The 19,266-nt window shown below is 35.8% G+C and overlaps 2 protein-coding genes across 2 annotated transcripts; one reads left to right on the forward strand and one right to left on the reverse strand.

The window, feature by feature from the left end:
- Positions 1-1,550: 1,550 nt before the first annotated feature.
- Positions 1,551-6,655, forward strand: LOC117637852. Its single transcript, XM_034372893.1, has 12 exons — positions 1,551-1,656; positions 1,737-1,823; positions 3,150-3,283; positions 3,393-3,451; positions 3,535-3,589; positions 3,669-3,719; positions 4,076-4,103; positions 4,685-4,725; positions 4,807-4,911; positions 5,542-5,589; positions 5,787-5,906; positions 6,207-6,655. Exons 1-12 carry the CDS (start codon positions 1,608-1,610, stop codon positions 6,273-6,275), a joined length of 846 nt encoding a protein of 281 aa, XP_034228784.1. The 5' UTR covers positions 1,551-1,607; the 3' UTR covers positions 6,276-6,655.
- A 408-nt stretch (positions 6,656-7,063) lies between these two features.
- Positions 7,064-12,877, reverse strand: LOC117637877 (probable sucrose-phosphate synthase 4). The gene is made up of 14 exons (XM_034372923.1): positions 12,477-12,877; positions 11,916-12,005; positions 11,440-11,669; positions 11,281-11,344; positions 10,972-11,171; positions 10,376-10,856; positions 10,104-10,232; positions 9,720-9,851; positions 9,407-9,583; positions 9,202-9,255; positions 8,983-9,045; positions 7,836-8,678; positions 7,593-7,720; positions 7,064-7,505 (listed from the first exon to the last, which is right to left on the reverse strand). Exons 1-14 carry the CDS (start codon positions 12,681-12,683, stop codon positions 7,232-7,234), a joined length of 3,072 nt encoding a protein of 1,023 aa, XP_034228814.1. The 5' UTR covers positions 12,684-12,877; the 3' UTR covers positions 7,064-7,231.
- Positions 12,878-19,266: the final 6,389 nt, after the last annotated feature.

Consider the following 19,266-nt stretch of genomic DNA (forward strand, 5'->3'; position numbering starts at 1 on the left):
CTATTACCTAAATTAAAAATAAGGATAAAATAGTTATTTTGTTTTAGTATCCGTTTGGTATTGCTTATTTGGAGTGATAAGTGATTTTTTTAAAATGTTGGTAAACTGTGAGAAAATCACTTATTGTTAAAAATTGTTATGAGAGAAAGCAATAAGGAAAAGCAGCTAATGAGTTGCTTTCATTTTCTGATTATGCATGAATCAATTTTGAAGAGGCGCTGGGTTTAATCATTATGCGCCAATCATTTTCTGATTATGCATAAAATCAATATTAACAACACTTTTAACAAAAATTTTACCAAACACCAAATTGCTTTCTCTCACAGCAAATCTGACGACGATTATTTTCACTGCACAGTAATGCCAAACTGGCCTTTAAAAAAGTGGAAAACTAATTTGGCATATGCGAGTTAAACTAGTTGATTAATATGGTAAATTTGATTTGAGAGAGGTGAGTTAGGCAGCTAGACCAATTGATTTGGTAAATTTGATTTGAGAGAGGTGAGTTAGGCAGCTAGACCAATTGATTAAGAAAATAAATCCGCTTCTCCCTCGCATAAAGGTTCGAGAAAGGGGAGCTCTGAAACAAAAAGTAATTTTTCTTAGCTCTAAATTTTCTGTCTTTTGGCCCAATAAAAATCGGCTTATTATCACAAAACGTCCCTAAAGTTTGCGAAACTATCAGATTGCATCCTTAATGTTTTTTTTTGTCATTCGTGGTCCTCAAAGTTAGCATGCATGATCACAAAAGGTCCCTGCCGTTAGGTTCCGTCAAAAACTCCGTTAGTTTGCTGACGTGGCATATATGTATATCACAAAACATCCTTGAGGTTCCCACACCTATCACAAATGGTCCTTACGAAATTTTTTAATTTTTTAAATTTAAAATTCATAAAATTTTTGTTTTCTTTTTAAAATTTTATGAATTATAATAATTTTAAAATATATATATTAAATTTTAAATACATGTGACACTATATTATTGTAGATGTGGGCTTCATATATATATGCCACATCAACAAACTAATGAAGTTTTTAAAAAATAATTTAAAATTCATAAAATTTAAAAATGAAAAAAAAAAACTAAAGATTTAGGGTTCATAAATGGTCCTCAAGATTAAAATCCTTCTATAAATTGTTTTTTCATTTATAAATAATTTTAGAAAGAAAACCAAAACTTTATGAATTTTAAATTTTAAAAAAAATAAATTCGTAAGGACCATTTGTGATAAGTGTGTAAACCTCAGGGATGTTTTGTGATATACATGTATGCCACGTCAGCAAACTAACAGAGTTTTTGACAGAACCTAACGTCAGGGACCATTTGTGATTGCACATACTAACCTTGAGGACCATAAATGACACAAAAAAACATTAAGGATGCAATCTGATAGTTTCGTAAACCTTAGGGACGTTTTGTGATAATAAGCCATAAAAATCAGCCCACATCAACTCAGGGACTAGCACTATTTGTTTGGGCTGGGTTAGTAAGGGGCTATATCACGCGATCAGAGCCCCCATCTTCCACTTGTTAACTTTCCCTCCAAAAATCCCCAATCGTCACACTCTCGCTCGCTCTCTGCAAGAAAGTAAAGAAGAAGAAGAAAATGGACGAATACTTACAGTACATGAAGACATTGCGTTCTCAGATGAACGGTGCGTTTCGATCTCTGTTAAGATTACCTTACACAAATATGATTTGATTGCTTTTTTTCTTTTTGATATGAAAATTATAGATGTGGAGGATCAAGCTGCGAAGGTCTCAGTGGAAGAGCAAATGCAACTGACCACCATTCAGACCATGGAGAGCGATCTCAATTCTGGTTCTTCTTCTTCTTCCTGTTGGCATTTATAATTTCTGCTTATTTTTACTCAATTTTTCCGAATGAAAAACTTAATTCGGATTATTTCACTTGTAATTTCGTTTTTTTAATTATTTCTTAAAATTTATGAATAATCTGTGAAGAGTAATTCAGCAAAACTTTATTTGTTAATATCTCTTCTAGTTTCTATTTGTTTTAAACTTCCACCCTCAACTTCTTACACATACATCTATACAGTTTTATTTATTTATAAATAATTCGTGAGTATTTTTGTTTAGTTGATCATCGATGAATTTTTAAGAATCTATTTTATAAGGCATTTTCTATTTTTTTTTTTTTTTTTTTTTTTTGGGTGTGTCTGTACTCTGTCCACTTGCCATGTATATAAATCTTTTCATTCTTTTTAAAACTAAATGAGTAAAAATTAAGATTCCTTTTCCCTTTAAATTTGGTTAATATCCGTATTTTTCTTTGCCCTACCTAATTAATTTCTAAAAGTCCTAAATAGATTTAGCAAATGTTCTAAATTGCTTGTATTTCGGAAAGGGAAAAACTACACATACTTCAGTAGAGCGGTGCATATATAATAGTTTGGTTTCACATCGAAGATCAATTCAAGTTGGAAGATATTTCCTGCTTCTAGTACCAATATGAGGGCCACTATTCAACTTTGTCTGCTAGCATGACTTGCTATATCGTCTAACCTTTTTATTTGTGTATTATTATTTCTCAAATGCTGGAACATGGACTTTGCATCCCAGCTTCCTACTACAATAGCCTCATCTAATATGTGAACAAAATGCCTGTAATTTTTAAAGGACATCCTTGATACTGTTGAATCGGGTCTATCTTGATTCCATGCTAAAACTGGCTACACTTGATTCTTGGTCACATGAGTAGTGAGAAGTTGTTGCTTGGACAGTGAGATTTAAGCATGAGACGCATTCAATTGAATTGGATCTATGTTCAACTTTTTGAGTATCGTAATTATGGTTTCTGTTTTTTATAAGTCCTGTATCGCACAGGATTTTGGAATCAATTATGGATCATATGTGGTTCCATAACAGGCTGTACCTAAGCTGTATTCCTTTCTGGGTTTATCATTCAATTTTATTTTTCCTTACAGTAGTGCGGATGTTACAGTCATTTAAGTTTTCTTTTCATTTCAGTTAGTTGTGTATTTTGTAATCCAGCATTCGTCATTTATTGCATATCGAATAATTTAAATGAATTGAGTTTGAGAAGTGAAATCTGAATATAATTTTACATTTATTTTCCAATTAGTTGTTTTAACACTTTTGAACTGTTTACTCATTATTGTTGCAGCAATATCTGAAACAAAACGATTCATGGAAGACATTGAGCATATGAAGAACACGAAGGGTCAAATATGCTCACTGATTTTGGAAAAACAGAGAAAGATAGCTTCTTTGGAGTCTGATTCATCCACCCTTATAAAGGTAGCCTCTTTGTGCGCGTGTGGCTTGCCATATTCATATTCAAAGTTAATGTAATAATCAATCAAATTGAAAGTTGTAATGCTCAAGAAATATTTTGATACCTATGTAGACTTTGGAGCTTATCGAACAAGAGAGGACCAACTTATCTTCCAATCTTATAGAAAAAAGGTAATTCAACATGCAAGTTAAATTGATTGAATGCAGCTGATATCACATATCAACTTATCAACTTTCCATGTTCGTCATAACAGCACTTACTACATGAAGGTTAGAGAGGATATCAATGCCAAATTGCAGCAACAGCAGGTTTGGTTTTGGAGTCACATTTATGCGCATTTGTTCTATTCTCATTGCATTTAGAGTTCCCCTTTTCAATTTTGATCAGGATTGGGTCTATTCTCATCACACTCATATGGAACTGGGAGAGCATGGAATGGTACACCCTCATGTTTTCCTTCGTCTTTCTTTATTTACATATGTAATATTAGCTCCTTTGGTGTGGTTGGATGTCTTTCTAGTTTTCTCTAGTAGTTAGTAGGTGTACAATTGCCTCACTTCTTTGACTTGATGTCTTGATTGAAGAAAGGGTAATGTTCCTATTATGGAAGTTATTTTTCATCCTATCTTTGAGTGTAATTTATGAATATATTTTCCCATACTTTGACATATTATGAAGCTCTTGTAACTGCTGCCGAGTCGTTTTTATCTTTCTTGCTGTTGCTTCTGTTTTAAAGTTTAAAATTGTGCAGCTAGAAGTTAATTGTGTTGCAGGACTGATTAGAATTTATGCAGGTTAAGGAGAGATCTGATGAGCAAAGAGGTGAGTTTCAAGTTATGGCTTTTATACTCTTACATTACCCCCTTCTTCTATCATCAAGAATCTGTAGTGTATAAAATATAATTAAATGGTGACGCGAGCAAATGAAATGTGATCTGTTAAAGTTATTTATGCTGTCTAAGGTTAAGTCCTTCTGAATGAAAGCTAGTACTCCATAACCTGTTGCACTTTAACTGTTGATTCTTCTGAAGTCGCTGTTTACTTGCCTTTGCACCCTACCTTTTAAATGAAAATATGTAATAATCATTCAGTTTAAGAAAGAAGCATGGCCTTCCTGGCAAAGACGCTTTGGTATTTATAATTTTATCCTTTTTTTTTTCTTTTCAAGGTAGCATATAAATTGAGGTATTTATCATGGGTTGTGAACCAGCTGAACCAAATTAGGTATTGTAAGAGGCTATGAGCAACTTGCCTCAATTATACATCAGTGATAGGGAAATATCTTTTGCTCCATGTTATGCTAGCAGTGTGCCTTGTAATTAAAGATGAAGTCTCTTGAGGATAGTAGTTTTACTCAGGAATATAATATTTTCAACTTCTTCATAAACTGTACTTCTTTGCAGGGAAGGCTTGCTTTGATAACCACCTCAGCATTGGCAATCAGGTATGAAACTACTTTCATTGATCCTTGAGATGTATGGAGCTATATGCAGTGGCAATCTCGTGATTTATTTTTAAATAACAGGGCAATGATGCAAGGAAGAACCTAATGGCCACGTTGGACTCTGCTAAAGCCAAGCTTGATGAGATTTTAAAGATGAAATCTGAACTTGCTATAGAAAACCGCAAGGTTGCCTCTAAACTGGGATGCTGTTCCACTAAAATTAAGATGTATTGATTCTTTCTTTTAGATGGGGTTCGCATAAAGGATATCCTGCCAGAGAGTCTGACATGCTACGTTCTTAGATTGTCAATTAGGGCAATATTTAGACATGATTCCCCCCTAATCAACAGTCTTGATTTGCAGTTTGGCGACATACATGTTGGATTGTCCAACAAGAGAATTTCTTTCTTTTTCTCTGTCTGTCTGTCTGTCTGTCTTCCTTCTATATATGTATGTATTTATAATGTAAATAAATGGACACCTACTGTTATGAGATTCAATTTGAGTTGAAGTGAATCATATGAAGTTTACTCTACTTCTCACATCATTAAATTAAAGTTGCAACTATTTGACATCTCTCAGAGATTTCTGCTTTACAACTCAAGGTGTGATTGTTTATTCATTGTGAAGTTTTATTTATTTATTTTTTTCTCTCGACTTTATTCTCCTGAAGGAGTATTTTACCAAGCTTAGTTGTTCTTGTTCTCTACTTTTCCTTGTGAAAAATAAAAAATGATGTCTGTAGCTAGAAACGTAAGGAAGCTAATATTTTCTGAAGCACCCTCATTCTTATGCTGCTTTCTTGTGCCAATTCAGATGAAACAGGCTATTGAGCAAGCAAATTGCAGGGAAAATGATTTTAAGGTCAGTTGTTTTCTCAATACAAATAGGTGCAGTCTTTGTGCATGAATGCATGCCTGTGAGCATAATGTAATCAGACGTGGAACACATTTCAGATATTTATAGGATGTTGAAATTTGTTGCTAAGATATACTCTGTGAGGTTGGCACAATGGCATCACACTAATTGTTGATTTCTTTTCTCATAATGGGTGATTCCAGCCAGAGCTAAGGGCAATGGATGTAAACACCCTTGAAGAGGAATACGATGCCCTTCTATCAGATAAAGCTGGAGTAACTGAATACCTGAAGTCTCTGCAGGACCAAATTGAGAAACTGAAGGTGACTGTTTATCAGGTTTTTCCTTGGTGTTTAAAGATTACAGAAAGTAATAACCATGTGATCATTTGATGATATGGCCAATCAAAGTGGCCAAAGCTGGGTCTGTGGAAGGAAGGGTTATTACTGAAATAGACATGGAAGGGAATTATCTGGCATATGGTGCATAGTTTCCGTGGAAATTTCATGGTTTGGATATTTATGATTATTGAAGTCTAGGGTCAGTGCATATATTTTGGAAAAGAAGACGATTTTTTATAATAAATTGTATTCTTTCGTTCGTTGAACCTGTGCTGTTTACAGGAAATATCTCATGTGGTTAAATGTGCTTGTGGAGAGGAATACAAAGTGTTAGTGGACTTTTGTGCATAAAAACTTGAAACTAGGGCATGAATTTGGGCAAGATGGAAGGCTGAGAAATGGAATCATCAGTTGGCTGGACTACTTGGTTTGCTGTTCAGGTAAGTGTCCAAACAAAAGTCAAAAACAATTTCTGACACCTTTGTTGCAACAAGGACGTAATGATATTACTTTAGTTGTTGGTACAGTGCAAGTTGAAAGTAGTTTGTCTTTAGTGAATAGACGTTATTTCTGTTGCAAACACTATATTGTACATGAAAATATGTTTGTATCTCAAGTGGCTGGACTACTTGGTTTGCTGTTCAGGTAAGTGTCCAAACAAAAGTCAAAAACAATTTCTGATACCTTTGTTGCAACAAGGACGTAATGATCTTACTTTAGTTGTTGGCACAGTGCAAGTTGAAAGTAGTTTGTCTTTAGTAAATAGACGTTATTTCTGTTGCAAACACTATATTGTACATGAAAATATGTTTGTATCTCAAGTGAGTGGTGAATTTCATTAGTTGTGCTAAATCTATCATTCAAATTTTTGATAAATTGGTTCTCTTAGAGAAAATGATGAAACATGGCTTTGACATTCACCTCTCTAACATGGCTTTTGATAGAAATATATCTGCCATTATTCACCACATGTATATAGGTGAGTCTTGTGTTTCATAATTATTAAAATGAAATACAATTGGCCTAACAAATGCTTAAACAAAGCACTTTAGGGTGTGTTTGAATGTGTAGTAGACAGGATTTCATAGATGGGAGCCCTTTTTGTAGTAGTTAGTGATGAAATTAAAAGATGCACGGAAAAATGAAATTTTCAGTTATTTTATATGTATATACTTGCAGAAACGGAAATTACTTACAAGAAGTTGGGATGTATATTCTCTTATGTGTGGTACTCAGACTTGTGCTTGAGTTATCGAAATATGTTCCCTATATAGAGAAGTAAAGGAGAAATTATGGAAAAACTAAAATCACTTGATCCCCATTGCTTCAATTGCTGCTGAGATATCATGGGCTTGATAGCTCTCCACAAGGACGATGTTAGGGCTATCTTGTGGGACTACATCTTCTCTTTTGAAACTATCTTCACCATGAAAAAGCTTCTCACTGCCATACTCAACCGAGCTTCTTAGAACTAGGGTCTTATGGAGGCCAGCCAGCAGGTCTTCATAATCTGTATCTCCTTTTTCCCCAACAAACACAACCACTTTGGATAGATCAATTCCCCACCGGACGGAAAGATATCTACATAGCACAACAGAACAGTAATTTAATCATAACTAGGCATTTTGTTGATGTCTTGCATAATATAGTAAGTAAATGAAACCCAACCTTAGTGCTTGTATTCTTGATGCAACTAGTGGTACAACATTTAATCTTGATGCTACACGAGTGTAGACAAGGTTGCACCGGAAGCCCCTCATCCGCAGCCTTTGGCGCACGTCATCGACCCTTCGAGTCTGAAATTGATACACCAGATCATTATAAAAAATTTATGAAACTACAAATGTATGTCTTAAGGCACCACTTTCCATTGAGGTTAGTAATTTTTCTACAGCATAGTAAGTTTCTCACCTTGGCTCCTGGTTTCACATTATAAGAGTAGCACCTAGAGCTACTTGATCCTGCATACTCCATGATGTCATCGTCAGCCCCAGCTTCTAACGTGGCTAGCCTTGGCACCATGGACCTCACATTCTCTCCAGGCCATCTATACTCAATATGGATTTCATAATCTGCATCAGCTGCCAAATCCCTCCATGGGTAATACATTTCACTCCCACTTTTGCAGACCAACGCATCAAAATCTTCTATGTTTACTTGGCAGCCTTTAAATGATTTGATGGTCTCTTGTAAACTTGAACCAGTTAACAACACCAAACCTACTTGACCCTGGCCATGGCCTACGCTTGCTGCTTTCTTTACACACATCAGAGTTTCCTGAAATATCTGGGCATCATCTCCATTCTGGTCATAACAATCAATGGCTATTACAAATAGCCTCTGCCTTCTACCAGGACCATAATTAACACCAGTATTGCTGTTGGATGAAGCCATTCTAGTTATGGCTTCAATGAGTTCCCTCTGTCTCGTTGCTGCATCAAGCTCTCCATTATGCTTGAAGTCTCCCTCTACAGAGAATCTCAAAGAAAGATCTTCCACATCTTTTAGAGAGTCACTCAATGGTTCTTCAGGAATTGGCATGATCTGAAGGCGGGTGGTGGGGTGGCGGTGTCGGGAATGTTCAACATGGGAGAGGTAGTTTCGGCAGTGTTCTGTCCACGAAAAGCGGTGGATGTTCTTTAGGCCATTCCTTCTGCATTCAAGCCAGAGGTTTTTGTCTCCAACAAGCTTTAGAAGTGCATCTTCTATTGCTTTCTGGTCGTGTGGGTCAACTAGGAGGCCGTTATTTAGTGCCTGATAGTACAGAGTCAGCTACCCATTAGTTCTTTAGACATAAAGTGATACTAATTGTACCACATTGTCATAGAGATTGGACTCATCACATCTCTAATAGAAGTGAGACCCACACATACAATTGTGCTCCACCTCTATTATGGAAATAATGTGGTAGAAATAGTATTCTTAGACATACATCCGCACCTGCACGTTTTAGTCACATGGAATCTTGAAGGTTTTTCTTAAACTTCCAAATACATTATTAGTAGGTTATATTATAGCAGACTCCTGTGGGTTTGGATATAGGACATGTACTAGTTACCTTTAGAATATCCACAGGTCCTCCATTTTTCGTGGCGACCACTGGTAAGCCATAAGCAGCTGCCTGAAAACATAATCACATGAATATAAACATGTAAATCGTTTTGAGAGAAAAATGTGGGGGAGGGGGGGTGTTTGGGTTAGTAATTACAGGTTCACAAGATTATCCCTACTACAGCCTAGAGGCTAGAGGTGAAGCATAATAGCAGCATAGGCTAACCTCTATAATTGTGAGACCGAAGGGTTCCACGAGAGCTGGGTTGATGAAAACACCCTTCAATAGAATTCCCCATAAAGTGTTACTGTTAGTAATTTAGGTGTTGAAAAGAAAAGACTAGCAGGTAATGTGTGCATATTAGAAAAAGAAACAATCCCAGGTCCATCTATTAAGAAATAGTTGAGGCCCTGTATCACATAGTATGCACCTTTGTTTTGGCAGCTAGACGATATATGTCAGGCACATCCGATTGCTTGTGATGCTTGGGATAGGCCACTTGCCCATACAAATCATACTTGTCAATGAGCTTGAGCACAGTTGTTAGAACAACTGAGCTGCTATTTGACATTTCTTCAATGTCATCTCTGTTACCAAGTATTAGTGTCTGCATAAACAATAGGTGTTACCAAGTATTAGTTTCTGCTTTAAACAATAGGTGATGCTCCGTATTTGTACTCAGCAATATTATGTACTGTATTGAAGCCGATTTTAGTTATGGGAAATTAAAGTGTGAACTTTACCAAGTTGGCTAGCTCCCGTAGAGCTTGGCATTCCCCAAATGCCTTGAGCAATGTAGTGACATTTTTCTTGGGGTCAGGACGAGACAGTGCAAGTATGGTGGGCTTGTGAGGGTTGGTGAAAAATCGCATGACCTGCATTGCAACAAACAAAATAAATGGCAGACATTTCTAATTAGGTTCTTTGATTCCCCACATGTGAAGTGAAACTAAATCCTTTTTGTTATCAATAGGTAATAACGTGCATATTATAAGTCTAAGCCTAGTTTGTTTATAGGAAAAGCTATGTAGGAGATTGTAGACTGTTTCGTTTGTTTTCTTTTGTATAACTAAATGAATGGGGTGGGAACATATGAAAGGAAAAAAATAGGTGGAAGAATATGCAACCTCGGACCATATTAGAGGCAGATGCCTTTTGTTTTGACCTCTGTCAGAGCCAATCAATGATTTCAGATCTCCATCTCCTTCCGTATCTTGGGCTATAACATAGCTGAAGTCCATGCCTGGAGGTATAACCTAGTGCCACCATCACGTAGTGATTAGTATGTACAAGAATTTGGAAAGAAAAGAATGAAGTTTGAGACATGGCAGTGTTTAGTCATGAAAAAGCCAAGCCACAATCAGTGATAATGAGGAGAGCGACTGTGCAGTATGCATACCACCATTCTTGGCATGTATCGTCCAAGGCAGCTAACTCCACGACGCCTCCTAACCCTGAGCTTCCTCTCCAACTTGAGATCGAAGCCGTCATAGAGTCCCCATTGCTCCTCAATCTCTTGCCTTGTGCTGGTGACCACCATTTCAGCAGAATCCAATCCCAGCTCCTCAGCCTCGATCCTCTTCATGATTTTGTAGGTTGCATTGATGTCTCCCTTTGATAACCTCCCTTGTTTGAGCAATTGTTCAAACTTGTTTCGGCCTAATGAATGTCCAGTTAGCACCATTGGCACGTTCAAGGCCCCGGACAAGTGAGCAGCCACCTCCCCACCATCAGCATAGTGGCCATGGATCACATAAGGCCATGTCGGTCTCCCTCCGTTGACTTCTTCACCAAGAGCTCTTGCCATGTTCACAATGTGGCCGAGAGCCCCGTCAACGAATTCAGGTATGTGAGGCCAAAGTGACTCTTTAGGTATGTACCTGCAGGCAGTATGCCTCAATCAAATTCAAGTATGTATTCTTCATGTTCACCATAATCAGTAGACACTAGGGTCATAGCATTAGGGTTGAAGACAAGAGAAGAGTGAGTTATTACTTGTCACGGGGCCCACAGGGGATTCGGACGATATAAGCTCCACAGCTGCCGCTGCCATCAGGTGGACAAATGAGCATCTCATTGGGTTCACCGTAGCTAGAGTCAACCTCCGGTGAAGTAATTTGTCTAGTTAGCAGATCAACTCGGTAGACTCCTTTTGTATTGGCCAGAGCACGAGCAAGTTCCACCACATATTTCACCTAAATTAATAGCTACCATATGTAAGTCCATAAACCAACACACTCTTTTTTTATGATCTTAATTATCATTTAGTCTAACTCTTAATCAGTATATTATTGTTATTATCACCTGACCACCTGTATCAGAATCTCTTCCGAGTTCCATGTTTTCTCCACGAATCAACCCATGAATGCTACAGCAAGGTAAGAACAAGAAACATGAAACAGTATGAAAAATTATGCAATGCTTTTACTTAAACTTGCTGTATTTAATGAATGAATGAAATACCTGATTAGGACAATGTAAAGATGCCTAGACTTATCAATATCATCGGACCATATGCGGATGTCGGATATAGTTCTTAAAATATCTTTGACAAGTGGTTCCCCTTTTTCCTTTTCCCCTTCTTTTTCCTTCTCCCCTTCGGACAGCTCCGAAAGATCATCCTCTGCGTCGTGACGCCCTTGTTCTCGCTCCAGACGTCGTTTTGCAAGTCTTCGTGCATCATCCCATGCAATCTGCAGCAGTCACGCACACAAACACACCCACCAAATTAAACAACTTTCACTTCTATGTGTCTCCAATTAATTTCAACTTATATTTCCTAATTAATTTTAAGCACATTATATATATATATATAGTTTAAATGGAATGAGATTCCTTTATTTTCTTTTTACTTTCATGTTGAATGGAAATTGTTTCATATATCCCTATTAATATTACATATGCACTTTGTCTTTGTGAGAGATGAGATTTCTCATCACCTGTTTCTTTTTACGAGCGAGATGCCAAATGCGCCAGCACGTATTCTCAAGCCTATTGCTGCGTTCACGGGTATTCCTTGTAGCTATTACCTGCACCAACACCACCACCACCACATATATGAATTCATATTTTTTTAAAGCATTTGTTATCGTGAGGTCTACACTAGGAGAAAATCAGTATTGTGTTTGTGTAAGTAAACATAGACCTCACAAACCTCAAACATATTCTCATCACTCATCCTATTCCTATGTTGTGAATCAGATTCTGTTTCATTGAGTTCCACAAGTGCTTTATATTATCTCATTCCAATTAACTAATTAAATATATTTATATAACATCCATCAAGTGCTTTATGGAAATGCATTATCATTGTTTTTCAAAACAGATTTGTTTTCGAAAATATTGGTTAGATATTAATTCAATGTCTTGCTAGCACGGGAGAGGTATGATATGAGGTTAGGAAAAGCTGCAAGACACGGGAGAGGTATGATATGAGGTTAGGAAAAGCTGCAAAAACTTGAGAGAGAGAGAGAGAGAGAGAGAGAGAGAGAGAGAGAGACCTTAACCCATGTCCTGTGGAGGTCAGACTCATCAAAGCTATTGATAACTTCTTCCACAAAGTACTTAGTGGGGCTAAACATCTTTTCCTCCTTTACTTGCTCTTCAAACTTTGCAATTTTCACCCTCCCATCATTCATCTTCCTTGTGTTACTTCCTGCATCCAAAATTGCTTCCAAATAACCGTTTAACCAGTCGTTTCCCGCCATCTCTCTCTCTCTACTCTGCTTTCCTGCCCTGCTTCACCCTCCTTGTTGTTTCAAAGACACAGGCAAGGCTGAACACTATTGCTTCAAGCTTTGGAATGTGAAATAAGAGATGTTTCAATGGCTTATATATACAAATATCAGTTCATGTAACTAAAAGCATTGAGAAATAATGAGAATAATAGTTCAAAAGTTTAATTCCTGGAATCTTGTAATTAGGGAATAAAATAAAATAGAATACTGCAAGTATTAGATTGCAAAGTATATCTCATGTATATATATGGTTTGATGCTGACTAAAAAAAATTTATGCTCTACAGTCTAGAGAGAGAGAGAGAGAGAGAGAGAGAGAGAGAGAGAGGGTTTCAAAGAAACTTGAACTTTGAAAATTGAAACCATCATGGGTGAAGAAGCAAAGCTCCTTATAAAGGCTTCGCCTTTTAAATTGGCACTAATTTTAATATTCATATATCTACAAATTTGTCAATATAGATTGAGTGGTTTTGGTTCTCTCATTTTCGTGTAGAGGTAGATCACACAAATGATATATTTATTCTCTCCTCAACACTGGAAAATGTTATTTTGAATTTACAATGAGAATCCATTTCCAATTATACAATCATATATAGACTCCAACCGATCTGAATTTAAGATGGGGCATATGAAATTGAAAGAGGAAAACCGAAAGAAAAAAGGAGAAACAATTATGAACATCAATATCCCACAATGAAAATTGACAGTCCATGTATGCATGTGCTATAACTAGTATCTACCTTGACACTTGTCAAAAATGTCCAGACGTTAGTACAAAATAACATTGGGAATAAACTATTCTCATACTCAAAATGTCTGGATGTTAAGTCGATCGACTAGGTCAAATTTTGTGATATTTTGTCTTTGGATGTATATATCGACAGCCCAATTTTGTGTGTGTGTCCTTATTTTATTTTTTAAAATTTATGACTATAATTTCGAAAGAATTACTTCATTGTTTATCTTTATAAATTAAACCCTAAATCCTAATCAATAAACATGACGATAGATAGATTCTCTAACGAAGAATTATATAAAATAGTAATGAAATTGTAGCTCAAGTTATTAAAAGTATTTATCATTGCACCTGAGGTCTTAAGTTCCTAATATCATTTATATAAAATGTACACAAGACGATTGATGGGGCGATGGCACTCGAGTATGGATACCTATATATATGCATTAACATGACACGTAGAATACTACCAATATACCCTTCCACTCCCTTACCGTTCCTTTTCTTTCCTTTTCCTTTGTTTTCTTTTTCCTCTTTTCAAAGTTTCAATTGGGGCTAGGATTGTGAAAGATTGATAATAGTGTAGCACCAATGGGCAAAAAGGCATTTGATATCATGTAAAAGAGAAGAGAATCATTTTTTGTTAATAATGGTGGCGTGAAAGGGGACCTTTTTTACAGTACATTTTTTGTTTTGCATATATAATTTTGCATATTGTTCGTCAACTATTTTGGCATGAGAGCAAAGAGACACTCTCGTTAAGTATTTTTGTCTTCATTGGCACAAACAGACAAGTCTTTCCATTCTCTAGTTATTGGTCCGCTTCTCCTCCAATCCCTTCTTCTATAAAATTATTTTTCCACAAATCAAATGTATTTGGCACTGCACTCCATTGACACTCCTCTTTTCTTTACTTACACTTTATTTTATTTTTTAGAGTACTTTCACTCATTTGTCATAGTAAAAAGCAAGGGGAGGCAAGGGCTATTACTATTCATTTGAATAGTGGCAGCCGTTGCAAAAGACTTGTGGTGTTTCCATCTATTGTCATGGCAATCACTATTCACATGAGATATGAGGAGATGAATTTGTATAGAGTTTTGGTGTGGGAAGTGAAAAATATGACTACGTATTTATTTTTAAAAAATTCTGAAATTTTTAGTTTTTTTAGTTTTTTTTGGTTGCCGATGTTAGCAAACCTAAGGTAGAGCAAGGGCTGGTTTTGCCTGAGGGCCAGCCCAGGCTTGTGGAGCCCACACCCAGCTCGGGCAAAAAAAGCCTATTTGAACGCCTTTTTCTTCTTGGGCCCCCCTTGCCCCAGACCTGGCTAACCAATGGAACTGCTCTTAATACTTTTTAATCAATTTTGTTCTTTTTTGTTCTTTCTTTTTTCTATTCTATTCTTATCCTACATTAATAAAATTTTAAAAAAAATAACACAAAATAAAATAAAATAAACAAAAACAAAAAAAAAAAGTCAGAGCGTCTTCTACTCCTTCATCTTGTCTTTCCCACTCCTCCATCACCTTTGACGACGAAACTCAGCCACCATCTTGAATTGTTTCCAAGGAATACCCAAAATTTGGCATATGAATCTACAAGAAATTATTTTTTCAGGCTTTTATGAATCATGCTTTTCCCATTTCTGTAAGAATCCACAAGAAAATATACAATAATTTAAAATTGAAGGCTTCTTATTCAATTTTTGATGTGTTTGTTTTAAAAAGTTAAAGTAAATTTAGGTTGTAAAGGACCCACTAGTGTAGTGGTTTGGAGTATTTACTCCCTCAGGCAAGGTCCTGGGTTCGAGTCCTAGCATCCGTGTTGTGTGTGTGAGTTTAATATGCTATCGCCCCTTTCAATAGGAAAGGACCTCAAAAAAAAAAAAAAAAAGTAAATTTAGGTTTTGGCCACAAAAAAACTTTTACTTTTGGAAAAAGCCAAAATTTGTAAAGAATTTCTTAGGAAATTCAAAAATAAATAAGGGCAATTTTGTCCATTTTGACTTCTTTTAAAAAAAATTTCTCTCCTTTGACCTTTTCCAAAGTCTTAACATAACTGATACGGTAACCATTAATCATGCCTCCTAATTGGAAAAAAAGCATAGTCTTTGCATTCTATTCTTTGCAGCAAAACATGCAATCCATAAAATCACTTTTGACAGAATGAAGGAAACCTTTAGGAATTAATCCTTAAGCTCAAGCGAGACAATCAAATGTCGTCCACATACAAATTTATATTTTTCTCGAAAATATTTAGGCAAAAAAAAAAAAGGGCTCTTATGATACGTGTTCACTATTCATTGAAGGCGTAGAAGACGCTCTCACTTCTTTCTTCTTCTTTTTTTTTGTTTAATGTTTTATTTTATGTTAATTTTTCTTAATTTTAGTTATCAAAACATCAATGTAGGGTAAGAGTAGAATAGGAAAGAAAAAAAACAAAATTGATTAAAACGTATTAAAAAGCAAAAGGGAGTGTAAGTGGAGAAAAGGAGAGTGGGAAAATGAACTCCCTTTTTAAATCTTCATATTATATACAGCTAAAATGTACGTTTTTTAAAATTAAATCTAAGTGTTAGGTTAGGCTTTAATCTTACTTAAAACTAACTACCCCTTAAATTCCATTAATTTTCGAGTTTACATAGTTTAGATATAAACATATAGTTAGAATCCTATGAGTTGATTGAATTAAGAATCATATATTAAGAATAATTTTTTAATGAAGTTGCTTTACTTTTATCATGGTTTCGGATATATTCCAGTTGGTAGTCATACATCTATCATTTCTTTTCTATGAGAATGTTTAAGTTAAAAAATTTTCACTCCTCAAATGTTGTAAAACAAAAATAATATTACAGTTGAATGAGCTTAGGAAATGGGGGGTTCTCACACACATACAACCAAGATACTATAGAGATTCGAAATTGAGACTTTTAGTTTACAAATCAAAGTCCTTTTTCACTGGACTAGGCCCCGTTAGCATCAAAGTTAAAATAAACATTAACCTCGACATAAGAGAATAATAACTCACATAAGTGCTTTTTTCACAACTTTTTAACCTTTCCAAAATATTCCACTAATTAAGTTGGCATGCATGGTATATTTGAGTGAAACAATCTAGGTATCTTGTTGGGCATCAGATGCCTTAAAGCAAAGACAGTTGGCAGCAGAGGCTCATATTGTGATCACCTTACCTAAAGATTGAACTAATTGTAGACAAAACAAGTAACAAACAATCCATATATATGACCATGAAAGCAGAGAAAAAGAGAAAATAAAAGGAAATATATATGAACATAAAATAGGGCGAAGTAAAGGAAAAAAACAAAAGAAAACCAGAGGCTAGGAAAGAGATGGTAGTGTATGAACATGGGAGTTGGGAAAGTTACATCAAAATGATAAAGAGATGATGAAGTGGGCATCGATGAGGAAGTGAGCATATAAGCCATTATATGAATATGGGGCTCAAAACCGAAAGGGCAAAATACCGTAGGATATTTCAAGGAATATCCTATGTGTCTAGGACTCTGTCACGTTTCTGGCCATTCAATTCTTTTCCTCCTTTTTATCTTCCTCTCTCACCCTCCAACCCTCCCATTCCATGACATCTACGCCACTTGCACTTATTGACATTACACCCACTTGATAACAAATAATAGGGCTTCGATGCGATTGGTGTACAGTACTGATTCTTTCTTCTTAAAATTGTCGGCTTTTTTGTAAGAAACTTGTAGCTCAAGTGATTAAGATTATTTATCTTTATACATCCGACTCCCAGGCAATGATAGAATGCACATCTAGGCCATTCATTCTAAATATTTTTCAATTCTTATATAAATCATCCTCCATCCATATATACAATTTATTTATTCATAGTGACTATGGTATAAAGCATCAGACTTTTCTCGAGAACAATCACAGGATTATTGTTGTTTCCCAGCACTGGAAAGTTCCAATATTCATGACCTTATCACTGGGAATTTAAAGTTTACCATTAATGAAACAAGAATACAGTGACTAATTTTTTTAATAAAGAACAAAGATCAAAGAAAATAATGACTAATTTAATCACAAGAATATCACTAATACCAAAAAGTTGTTATTTGGGCGAAGGATGTAGCCCTTTATAAAGTCCTAATTTAACGTGTCACCTCTACAAACGCGTATACATGTCGCAATTCCCCAAGTACATATTATGTAGAATGAAATGGATGGGACATATCGCACAATCTCAGCTTTGAGGAAGATTTACAACAAAGTTCATTTAATTAGGTTCTAATTTCTTAAAAAGAAGTTAATAATAGTGTCCTGCCTGTTTGCCGACGGAGTTTTAACTCAATGGAATATTGTATTGACTTGTAGATCAGCGGTATTAGGTTTGAACTTCAGTAACACATTATCATTGTAAATAATGAAGAAATCAAGGAGGAGTACTAGAAAATACATGAAGTCCGCATATACAAACAGAAATTCTCCTATGCGAACGTCCAAACATTTTCACCGTGCAAAAGTAGCATTCACACAATAATAACGTCCGCATAGAAGAAGAATTAAGGGAGACGGATTGGACAGTTTTAGTCCAACCCTATGTTTGACAATACGGCATATTTATTTAGTTAAAAATAAGATAATATTGTATTTACTACCTTGTAGCATCCATAGTTTGTGTTTGTTATTATTTTGTTGTTGCTGTCGACAACAATGGATGTTGATGGATGTTGTTGCTGTCGACAACAATGGATGTTGTTGCTGTCGACAACAATGGATGTTGTGTTGCATATGCATGCTCTCTTTTGTTGTTTGGCTACAAGTACAACTACATCAACTTGATTGAAGAAGCCATTAGCACCAGAATTACTGCTACACGTGGAATTTGAAGACTTTCTTCACTTCTATGCATAACATTCCTTACAAACTCTCATACATAGAAAATATAGAATAGAAGCCAACATAACATTAAGCTCAAGAGCATATCAGATTTAATGAGTCTACTTGCTACCACATCTAAAACATTCATTCATTTCATTTTCCGTGTGGTACGTAAACTGTCAGAGGCTCAAGAAGAAGTATAAATTGTGATTGTAATTTCATTTTATTTTTACAGGTAGTGGAATAGCATGGATCACAGGAGGAACCAAAGCAGGAACCTGTACAGGAATTTTCCTCTTCAGGTCATGTAAAGTCAGTCATATATAAGAAGAACTTCTGCCGGCAACCCAAACAGTTTCTCAAATGTTGAATGAATCCCTATGAGGTAACCATTGATTCAATTGAAGTTTTTAAACATTCAGTAGGCACCACTAAGGCAGTACGACTAAATGGCATTGTAGTTTTAAAATTCAAGCAAATAAAAGAAAGAAGAGATTGTGATACAGTTTCCTCACCTTGTTTCCATCATCATCAACTAGCCCATGATTGTTTCAACTCCTTTGTTTTTGTCAAAAGAAAAATTCTCGACTGCAACTTTGGCCAACAAGGAAGGAGCAAGCTTGCTCTCTCAGGGGACACCCGCCTCTTGGAGTTCAGAAAATTGATCTCGGGCAGCAAAGTGGCATAGCTTGGTGAAAGGGGCCATCCAAATCAAAAAGTTCCACATCTAGCAATGGAGGTTCTTCCGTGGCATCAAACGCAGGTATCTCTGCCCCATTTTTACAAGGGCTGTGAGTGAAGTTATTGGTAAACAGAAACTGATAAAAAAAGAAAAAGTCCTCTCCATCTCATTCAGGTTCACTAGTTTGAAGCTTGACAGAGTTTGTTGTTGTTTCAACATTGCTCGTGAATCCCACGTAGGGTTATTAGATGCAATAAAATTAGCAACC

Source organism: Prunus dulcis, chromosome 8 (genome assembly GCF_902201215.1).
Source record: "Prunus dulcis chromosome 8, ALMONDv2, whole genome shotgun sequence".
Lineage (NCBI taxonomy): Eukaryota > Viridiplantae > Streptophyta > Magnoliopsida > Rosales > Rosaceae > Prunus > Prunus dulcis.